Genomic DNA, 10,910 nt, shown 5'->3' on the forward strand with positions numbered 1-10,910 from the left:
TGTGCACATCGGAGGGAGTTCACTTTCCTCTGGATGGGTGAGGGTCCATCCAACCTGATGCTCACTTGTTTGGCCCCCCAGGGGGCCCCCAGGCCTCTGTCCTTAATATGCCAGGTGCCAGCTAGCTCTTGGCTTTTAGCGAGGGATACGGAATAAGGACATTCAGACTGCAAAGAGCCACTTTGAAGCAGGTTATTTCTTCCTTCTCCTCCATAGTATTTCTGTGGGTTTTGTAGAGGATGAGCTAACACAATATTCTGGAAAGAACAACTAGAAGCCGGGAAAGCTGGGTTTAGCTCCTGTGTGGCCTTAGCCAAAACCTTCACCCGTTGAAGCCGAATTATTTTCACCAGTGAAATGAGAGGTTGTGTGTTCTGAGTCCCTTCTCCATCTAAGTGTCTTTGGTTTCCGGCCGTTGGTCCTCCACCTCCTGGCAGCCTGTTTACTGATTAGTGTGTCCAGGCAGTTCGTGAGCTTAGGGCTCCTCTCCCTTCGCCCTGAGTGCTGCCCTCGTCTGGGAAGGAGGGACTTCCCTGCTCTGGGGGCAGGCACCCCTGCTCACTTAGCAGTTCCAAGCAGGTCCCAGATGTGACTTTTCTAACAAGGTAGAATACCTACAGCTAAGAGGCATTCTGAACTGTAATTGTAATCTGCATCTAGAAATAAGTCTGAAATACTTGAAGTGTTTTCAAAAATCAATTATGACCCTTTGTGTACCTTCTTCTCTGAAACATGTATTTACGTATTTGTTCTGGGGTTTGCAGGGTCCTGCACGAGCACATTCAGAGGTTGTCTAAAGTAGTGACTGCGAACCACAGAGATCTTCAGATCCCGGAGGTGAGGCGGCTGTCCCGCGTGGGTGGCGGTGCGGGCTAGGGCTGCGTGGTGCCCCGTGTGTGCGACACGGTTCTCAGGGAGGCGTGTAAACCACCTGCCACCATGTGCACTAGAGCTGCGTCGGTCCAGCTGAGGTTCTGGAAGGTCCTTCCACACTGACCCGGTGGAGGGGTGGCCGAGGAGCGCCTCCCTTCAGAGTGAGGGACCTGAACCTGAGTGTGACACCCGGTTACCTTTTAGTTGCTGATAACGGAGTTTTTACCTCTTATAAAATAAAGCTCTTAGAATATAGGAAAATTCCAGGTAATTGAGCTTTCTGCTGGATTTATTAAAATCCCCACTAATGGAACATTGATTAGCATAAAATTTTTAATTGTCTTTGGTTGTTTGAATCTGTTATTCCTAGAACTACTGCAGCAAATGTGCATAATAATTTATAAATTATTTTCTTTTATAAGAAGCTTGTTTGTGTCTTTGAAACCAAAAGCTTCTGCATTCAGAGAAGTTCCATTCTCACTGTTTTAAGATTGAAATTTTATGAATTCTAGGTTCTGTGTTATTGTGTGCCGTTTCCTCCGTGCATATCTAGGTTGCCTTATTTTAAAATTCAAAGCAAATTATTTAAAAGTTTAAGAGTTAAGCTTCAGTCTTCAGTGGCCGGCAGAAGGACCGCAGTCTGGTTTTCCTGAAGAGGGGGAGACTCCCCTGGCGGCCCCGCTGTGCGCTTGGCCTGTGCGGCCCCTCGGTTCAAGCTGTGTCTGCCTGTGTGCGGTGTCTCAGGTCTACCTTCGGGAGGCGCCGTGGCCGTCGGCACAGTCAGAGATCAGGACCATAAGTGCTTACAAGACCCCCCGGGACAAAGTGCAGTGCATCCTGCGAATGTGCTCCACCATCATGAACCTCCTGAGCTTGGCCAACGAGGACTCCGTCCCTGGAGCGGATGACTTCGTCCCTGTTCTGGTGTTCGTGTTGATAAAGGTGGGCCCTGAAACACTGCCAGTGACAACAGTCAGTTTGCCATTCTGACCAGGGCTTCCCAGGCTGATAGAGACCTTGGCTTTGTTCCAAGCCTCAAGCTCTGTGTTACCCAGAAAGAATGTCTAACGTTGAATGTTTTCTGTCCGGAAGTGAGGGGTTTCAAAAGGAGCAATGGGAGAACCAGGTTCCTAGTGAACGTTTTCAGCTTTTAAAGCAGTGCCTGAAGTTCTTGGTTGGGGCTCAGTATACAGTTAGTGAGTGAAGGAATGAGTGTGCGTTTGACACACACCTTACTAATTCTTAACGTTGCAGTATTCACTTCTACAGCCTGGACTCCCGAGTCAGAAACCCGTAGGATCGGTGCGTGATCAGCCTGTATAACCCCGTTAGCCTGCTCTTCTCTCTTCTGCTTGTGATATACCAATTTAAGCTTGTTTAAGAAACAAGTCTTGGCTTGTCTGCCTAACCACTTAACACACCTGTGTCCTTTCTTCATAGGTGAAGAAAGTGGAAAAGCAGATGTTCTGTTGCCTCTCGTAACAGAGGACACACTATCCTTTCTAGTTGTTTCTTTGTTAGTTGATTCTGCCTGCACTTACTCACCAGTTATAATCCAGTTTGCCTTCAGCATTTATTTTCTTCCCTGACGTTCTGGAGTCCTGAGGGGTTGAGTAAGTGCCCTGGGGTTGGTTCAGGCTTGTAAAGGACCAGGAGGGTTACGTGCCTTGCAAGCGTGGGAAGCTCCAGGTAGTTCAGCTGGAATTAGAGCCTGGCTTGCCTTTCCAGGATACTGTTGTTGCTCGTCATAGCTGTGGGTCACAAAATAGTTCCAAAAAGGGAATTTGGGGATCATCTACAAAAGGACGAGTATTTCTTTCAGAGGAAAACATTTGAAGACGTTAACGTAAATGATTTTTGCAGAGATACACATCTAACTGGCTCTTCTGTTTTTCACTTTTCTAGGCAAACCCACCCTGCCTGCTGTCCACTGTTCAGTACATCAGCAGCTTCTACGCCGGCTGCCTGACGGGGGAGGAGTCCTACTGGTGGATGCAGTTCACTGCGGCCGTGGAGTTCATCAAAACCATCGATGACCGGAAGTGACCGAGACCTGGCCCTCCGGGGCGGCGGGCTGTTACGTGGGCGGACAGGTGTCTAAGAAAACGTACCAGCTGCTTCGAAGGCTGAAGATTGTTTTGTATAATGTTGTACAGCATTTCAGACATTTTAAAGCAGATCTTTACTAAACAGATTAATGAGTTAACAAGCAGGTTCTCTTTTCTTTGGGCTCTTTTCCTTTCTGAGTTGCATTTTTTATTTTCTCGTCCCCAAGTAGAGAATAGTATTGCAAAAAGGGACCACATTTTTCAGGTATTTGAAATACTAAAAAACTAAGCAAAATCTCCTAGAAAATTTCTCGATCTCTATTCATGGGTAACCATTGTTTCCTTTTATTGAACAAGAAAGAACAGTGTCTCTCTCTGAAGATGCTGTCGAACCCACAGACACCTGGGGAGGGAAATACGGTCCGCACTGAGGGCCGTGAAGGGGGTGGCGTGCGTGGCATTACCTATAAGTACACTCACCTAAGTCAAAAAGCTAAGAAGGAAATGTAAATATAATATATATTTATATTTGATGTAATATGGACATCTTCGGATTCTAATAAACAAGGGATGTTGCTGGTAGTGGATTGTGATGTACCCTCTTGTGAAATGGTTTCCTTGACAACGTTGAAGCTGAGCTTAAAATCAGAAACCAAAAAAGTGCACAGAAATACTCATGAAAGTGCAGTACAGCGTGTGGAACTCCCTAGTGTGGGGTTGGGGCCCGGACCGCCTCACCCGATGAGGGCTGTGAAAATCGTGTCACCTGGCCTTTCTCACTGGGGACTCTCTGAGCCCGTAGTGGGGGAGAGATGGTCAGTCGCCCACGTTACCTACAAAGGAGTGGTAGATACCTAATGCCTTTTTGTGGTTCTTACCTGAAATACTATATATAGCGTAGGAACCACCAACGGAGCCGCCTACCACCCTGTAATTGTAATATATTTTTGATGATTATTCACGTTGAATGCACAGACCAGGAATTCAGTGAATGTCATTTTAAAAAAAACTAATTTGTATTGTCTGCTTTAGTGATACAGGTTTTATTAGTGAAAACTATTTTAACCAACCATACTATTCTTATGGAAAAAGAAATCTATTCTGGCAGATTTCTGTGCCTTTATTTCCCTCTTCCAAAGAAAAGTATGCATTTCAATATTTCATTTTATTATGTATTGATAACTAATCAGGAGTCAGTTTGGGCGTCTAAGCATTGGCGAGGAGGCACATTGAAGCTTCAAGCACAAGCCTCGTGCCTGGTCATCACTGACCGGCCCCACGTGTCCGTTTCCCAGTCACAGTTCCTTTCTGCAGCATACTCGGTCCATCCCTGAGTCCCTCGGTGCGGACAGGCCTTTGTAAGGGGCTGTGACGTACACCGGAGCCAGTGAGCACTGGGGGTGTCTTCTCCTGCTCCACAGTCTCTGCATCTCCTTGTGCCCAGGGAAGCTGGGCATTCTTTTCATCCCCGCCTCTTCTCCAGGTATTTCAGACGTTGAATGCACAGACCAGGAATTCAGTGAATGTCATTTTAAAAAACTAAGCAAAATCTCCTAGAAAATTTCTAGGAGAGGGGCGTGGGTGTGGTTTCTGCCTCTCAGGGAGAGAGCAAAATTGAACTAGTACCCCAAACGGCCTCTGAATGGTAGTCGTGTGCTTTGTGGGGCTGTGGCTGTCAAACTGGCCCAGGTGTTGGAAGTCAGGTCCCATCGCAGATACTTGATACGGTAACTGTCCAAACGTGCCAAGATCTAAAAGGGAGTCCATTTCCTTCAGCATTTGATTCAATAAATGTTAAGTCAACAGAAGACTTGGACTAGTTGAAATTCATTGTTACGGGGTTTAACTCGCAAGTCAATGAGAAGTTTTCTCCACAGTGGTTGCTGAATCTATACCGTGTTATCACCATGGAAATAAATGGGAAGATGTGGCCACTGCACAGGGCTCTTTTCTGTGGAGCAGGTGTGGAGTTCAGGCTGCAGGGCTGCACTGGGGGCAGGAGTCTGGGCTCAGGGGGCTTCAGCCCGTGGTCGGAGCAGAGAGAGAGCCCCAGAGATCGGCATCAGGGTTACACCTCTGAGTCCGAGGCATGTGCTTGGCTGGGCGCAGGTGCTGGCAGAGTCGTGCCGCCCAGCTGTTGAAGGGGCATTGGAGGCGCCTGCTGGGACCTGCGGGAGTGAGGACCACTCAGCATCTGCCATCACTGGTTTGGTCTCGGAACGAGATTTATTTTGGCTTGACTTGGAATTTGGGAATTGGTGACTCCCGGCATGGCAGGGTGGGGGGTGGGGCGGGGAGTGGATTGACTTTGCTCTGTCGGAAAGTGTTCTGTGAATGTTTCCTCCTGCTCTAACCCCCCCGCACTGCGTTCACACACGGTGTCAGCGCAAAGGCGCCAAGTCACCCTGAGAAACGCTGGGCAGCTACCGAGTAGCACCTGGAATTTCCAAAGCTGCCGAATGCAAAGGCAGAGTGAGCGGCTCAGTTCACTGAAGTCTTACAGAATTAAATGAACCTTATAGTTTGTACTTTGTGTTAATACTCTGCTTTTGGAGAAAGTTAAGTAATAGAAATACAGATTTAAGATGGTCTTCCCTTGTAAAGTTATTTTTAACTGGTAAACATTCTTCAGGTAAAATCTCTAGTCACTTTTTCTTTTTTAAAAACCTGCTCTTGAAAGCCTTTTTTATCCAGAGACCAGGTCATGGCAGTAAGAGAACGGGGCTTTGTGAGGGATTGGCAGGGGGTGCACGACTTTCCCACCCGTTGTCCCTGGAAGCCCTCGTCTAACGAGGACTTTCCACCCGTGTGTTCCTGAGCTGCCCGACTCCAGCTGACTCGTGTAGTGCCTGCCCTGGGGGTTCCAGCTGGCGAGTAGTGGCCAACTCGGCCTCTCAACCCGGTGAGCTGTTCAGAAACTCTTTTCTCTGATGTGTCCGGGCACGCAGGTGAGCGCGGGCCACGTGCAGAGTTGTCAGTGGGGGGCAGAGCCAATTCTCTCCCTCCCGCTCCATTCTGCTTCACTTCTTTGTTCTTTTAATTAAAAAAAAAGCTTCCCATGTGCCTGTAGCTTATTTCAATAAGGAAAATTGAAAATTAGTCCAAGGCCCTTGTTTTGAGTCAGCTGAAGCTACATGATATTAAAGTCACATTAGATATTTTTTGCTATCTTCTTTCTGAAGCTTTTGGATCCATCCTTCAGTTCACATCTAAAATACCTATATTAGGCCCTGGCTGGCAGGGTAGCTCAGTGGATTGAGTGCGGGCCTGTGAACCACACGATCGCAGTTCAATTCCCAGTCAGGGCACATGCCTGGGTTGCAGGCCAGTTCCCAGTTCCCCGCAGGGGACGTACGAGAGGCAACCATACATTGATATTTCTCTCTCTCTCTCCTTCCCTTCCCCTCTAAGATAAATAAATAAAATCTTAAAATACCTATATTAGTAGAGAGAAGTCTTTCCAGGTTTTTTTTATATGTTTGGTGAATTTATTCAGTATGCAATTGCCATAATCTAGGGCCCCGAATCAGAAACAAATCTGAAGTTCAGAGAATGCTTATGTAGATTACAGGCAATATTTGAGGAATTGTGAATGACAAAATGCTGGACAGCTTTGTCACATTGTTACTTAATATATCCTACAGGGGTTGCAATCTGCTGGCCTCTTCCGGGGCCACACATTAAATACTTTGCAACATGTAATCACAAAAAAATCTCATAAAGTTTTAAGTGTACAGTTTTGTGTTGGGCCACACTCACAGCCATCCTGAGCCGCAGGCGACCCACGGGCTACAGATCAGACACCCGGTTAGGATGCAGGTCACCTGAGAAGCAGGATGACCAAGAGTCTGTTTTTCACTCTGGAGAACACCCAGAGGAAGGGAGGTAGAGCCGACTTCAGTGTCGAGGTTGGTGCTGCTGAGCCGTGGACTGACCGGGGAGCTGCTGTGTCCCTCAGGCCTGCCCGAAGCAACAGTTAAGCTCCTGAGAGAGGGGTCCACTGCCCGTGGTGGCCAAAAGGCAGTGTGGCAGGGGCCACACCCCTCACAGCTCCCTTCTGCTGAGCCGACCCTCTGCCTGGTCTCCCTGAGCCTCACCTGTGTGAAGGAGCTCTGTCCGGCCTCTCCTGTCGGAATGGCTAAAGCCTTTCCCGATGCAGTCTTGCACAGGAAACCTGTCCTGTCTCCTAGTGTGGTCACTGATGTGTAATACTCTGTAAAACTGATTAAAAGGGGAGAGCAGTTGAATTCACTGGGTTTCATGTTTCCATCATCTGTGCTGTACTCAGAAGCATTTCTGAAAATTTCTATGGCTTCCCAAATAGAACTCACGTTCTCCATGAATTCACACTTGTTTCTTCCAACCAGACATCAGAGGGTGTTAAATGCAGTGCAGGAAGGAGTCAGAATGAGCCAGCGGTTACTCACGAGAGGGTGAACTTTGACTGTTTTAACACAGCTCCCGGCTGACCCCTGCATTGGGGAAACTATTATTCATCAGCTGCGTTCTGAGAGCAAAGCTTCCAATCACGGTTTTTCCTGAAGCCCTTACTCATTTCAGCTGAGGGTTTGCTGTTGGGTAAGGAGCCCACGTACCCAGCGGGCTCACCCTCTGAGCCTCCCTCGCTGGTGGGAAGGGCTTTCCCTGCATGGATTGCACTTCATTTAAAAGGAAACATTTAGAAATTAAATTAGGGCTCAGTTTAAAAAAGTATTTTTATCCTCATGCAAGGACATTTTCCCCCATTGCTTTTAAAGAGAGGAGAAGAGGGGGAGAGAAGCATCGATGGTCTTCTCATATGAGTCCCGATTGCGAATCAAATCCACAACCTGGGTATGTGCCCTGACTGGCAATTGAATCTGCTTCAACCAACTGAGCCACACCAACCAGGGCTGGGGCTCAGTTTTCACTCAGTCTGTTCAGGATTAACATTAGTGCTATGAGGTGCCTAGAGCTGAAAATACAATACAACTCTCTTTGCCAACTCTGGCTCCTGGACGCCTGTGACATGTACCCGCTCCGCCCTCTCTCCCAGTGAGTGGCTCTGCAGCTCTCCCCAGAGGGCATGTGTGCCAAGCGAGGCCTCCCTGCAGCGCTATCTGGAATTGTCACCATCCTGCAAAGTGACTTCCGGTCGGAAGCTCCTCTCCACTGTAAAGGTGCCCTCTACCTAGAGGTTTAAGTACTTGTTGAGGAGCTTTCTCTTCAGTCGCGGCATTCCAGAAGAGCCCTTTTCTGTTTGCTTAGGGTTCTAAAATGCAGTGCCTAGACTTTTAAACACTAAGCAAAGAGGTGGTGGGGAAGCGCGAAACATCTTCCACGTTGGTGCTGAGCGGGAGGTGCGCTCAGTTCCGAGTCCTGAGTCTGCCCTAGACGGTGAACAGGGGGCTGTGGTCGTAAGGTCATGGTGCTTCTGTTAACCAGGAGTCTACCATGGGCTGGCCAAGACCATTCATTTGTATGCTCCCCTGAAAAGAGTATCCAACGTGATTTTTAAAAATAGGATACTTTTCTTTCAGCTTTCCTGAGGCCTCCTAATTTGTAGTTTTGACAACACCTGTAACCAGAGCTGTGGATTCAAATCCGTGGCCACGGCGGCTCAGTCTGCTGAGTGTCGTCCCAGAGCGAGAGGTCGCTGACTAGATTCCCAGGCTGTGGCAGGTCCCTGGTCTGTTTTGGTTGCTACTTGCTTTCTGGCCTCGTGCTTCTGCCCCCTCTCCTTCCTCTCCTGCCGCTCAGAACTCTCCGCTTCACCCAAGAGGAAGCCTTGCTTTGCCGCCTGCCCCTCCCTGCCTGCGCCTCGGCCTCCGGGAGGCCCCAGGCCTCATGCACCCCCCACCCCTCACTCGTCTGCAAAGGACGCATCTCCCTGGAGCCCGAGCTGTCAGGTAGATCTGCACCGGGCAGACTTCACGCCCCAGCCCAGCCGCTCGCGGTGTGGGCCCGGGCCTGTCCTGCGCCCCTCTCCCCACCCAAGCGCAGCGACAGCAGCCAAGTCCAGGTCCTCCAAGAGCTCCGGCTGCGCACGCTCCGTCCTCCAGGGGTCCCGCCCGGGTCTTCGGGACCTGCGGGTCAGGCTGGGGGTCCAGGACGCCCGGCTCCCCGGCTTCAGTTGTCTTCAAGTCCGGAGCCCCCTGGACCCTTGGAGGCCGCGTGCCTAGTCCGCGCCCCCGGCTGAGCCTCCCCCTGGTCCGGGGGCGCCGGGGTGGGTGGGGGACCAGGGCCTTGGTCAGGCCCTCCCCCGCCCCGCTTTGCCGCCCAGATCGGGCGCCAGGTGGCCGCCCCTCGAAGAGTTTGAGGGCCCTGCCGGGCTGTTGGGGTCACCCCAGGGACAGCGGATACTCCAGGGTCGCTTCCCCGGCCTGCACTCCCCACCCGGACCGGGCAGAGCAGGGGCGGCTCTCGGGTCCCGGCTGCAGCCCGCGTCTCACCGAGTGGGGTTGTCGGTCTGTGCCCGCCCCGCCCCCTCCGCGACGGTTTAGTCTGCTCTGTGAAGTCAGGATTATCGTCCGCACTTATTCCTGACTTTAGACGCGGTCTCTAGCCCGTGTCCCGTNTGGGGTCACCCCAGGGTCGCTTCCCCGGCCTGCACTCCCCACCCGGACCGGGCAGAGCAGGGGCGGCTCTCGGGTCCCGGCTGCAGCCCGCGTCTCACCGAGTGGGGTTGTCGGTCTGTGCCCGCCCCGCCCCCTCCGCGACGGTTTAGTCTGCTCTGTGAAGTCAGGATTATCGTCCGCACTTATTCCTGACTTTAGACGCGGTCTCTAGCCCGTGTCCCGTGGGGACACAGTGCCGCGGAAAATCCGCAGGAGAATCTGGGATTCCGACCCAGCCGCCTGCCTGCCCGCCCGCCCTCGGGTGGGGGCTCTTCCCCGGAGCACCCGACGGCCTTGGGCGGCGGGGGTAGGGGGCGCGCGTGGGCTGAGCGGCTGGAGTTCGCGGGTGCCCGGGTGGAGGTCTGGGCGGTCCAGGGGCCCTGCAGGCCCCGCTTTGCTGTTCCTTGGGCGACATCTTGTGGCCAAGACAGGTACAACCCGAGGGAGGCGCCTCCAAGGGTAAAAGTCCGGATTCAGCCCTCGGTCCCGCTGAGCACCAGGAGCTGAACCCATAGGAACCCTCAGGACCTTCCCCTGTGCGCGGGGTGGCAGGGCGCGTCCCATTCCATAGATGGGAGTCTGCGGCTCAGAGAGGTGAGGTGGTTTACCCCAAGCCACACTGGCAATGCGTGGCGGAACCAGGATCTGACCCAGGTCTAGAGGACGACGAGTCCTTCACTTCAGTCGCAGTGGGATTGTCTGCCCCCCTACAAAATATCAGCCCCGCAGGACTGTAGGGACCCTGGGAGAGGAAGGAGCTTTGCAAACTGTAGAGGACAGTGCCCCTGACGGCTCATTGTTATCCAGATCCTGGCCTGCACCTCCCCTCAGGCCTGCGAGCCCGTCAAGGGCAGGGCCGGACTCCTGTGTCCTCCCCGGGGCCCAGCACGGAACCTGGCACACACCGGGCGTCAGCAGGTCAGGCCGAATTTGAGGCTCTGGAGTGGAGAAGGTCCACTTCCCCAGCCAAGGCCCAGGTCCACCTCCTCGTGTCAAGGCCATGGCAAGGACAGACGGACAGTCTCCACCTCCCCATTCGCCTCCTTCAGAAGAGGGGGTGACCTTCCCTACCTCCTTTGTTGTAAATAGGCTGGCACCTGGGCTCCCGTGGGGGGCCGGGGGAGAGGGCCTGGTTGCCGGGGATCCCTCCCAGGCCCCATGAGAAAGCAGCAGGGCAGGCGGAATATAAATGCGGCTGCGAACACGGAGGAACAGATGAGAGACAGCCTCCAGGTGACGGGGTGGAGGGGCCCCACCGGGGCAGCCGCCTCCTCTCTGCGCACAGATTGAGCCCATGATGAAGATGAATGGAAACCCCTCTGCTGGAAACCGCGGAGGCAGTCAAGGCGGCTGCCTGTGCCCACGGGCCCTCCCACCAGCTCGGAGCAGGGAA

At 52.1% G+C, this 10,910-nt stretch overlaps 1 protein-coding gene across 6 annotated transcripts in view; it reads left to right on the forward strand.

The window, feature by feature from the left end:
* GAPVD1 (GTPase activating protein and VPS9 domains 1) overlaps positions 1-3,503 on the forward strand; it is a 60,624-nt gene extending 57,121 nt beyond the window's left edge. For all 6 annotated transcript variants that reach the window (XM_037037020.1, XM_037037024.1, XM_037037023.1 and 3 more), the window contains 3 exons: positions 765-837; positions 1,618-1,815; positions 2,779-3,503. In XM_037037020.1, coding sequence (XP_036892915.1) covers positions 765-837; positions 1,618-1,815; positions 2,779-2,919 — 412 coding nt within the window. In that variant the 3' untranslated portion in view covers positions 2,920-3,503. The remainder of the gene's footprint in view (positions 1-764; positions 838-1,617; positions 1,816-2,778) is intronic.
* The last annotated feature ends 7,407 nt before the right edge of the window (positions 3,504-10,910 follow it).

The sequence above is a fragment of the Sturnira hondurensis genome, unplaced genomic scaffold, assembly GCF_014824575.4.
Source record: "Sturnira hondurensis isolate 20B ecotype Veracruz unplaced genomic scaffold, ASM1482457v3 Scaffold0022908, whole genome shotgun sequence".
NCBI classification, from domain to species: Eukaryota; Metazoa; Chordata; class Mammalia; order Chiroptera; family Phyllostomidae; genus Sturnira; species Sturnira hondurensis.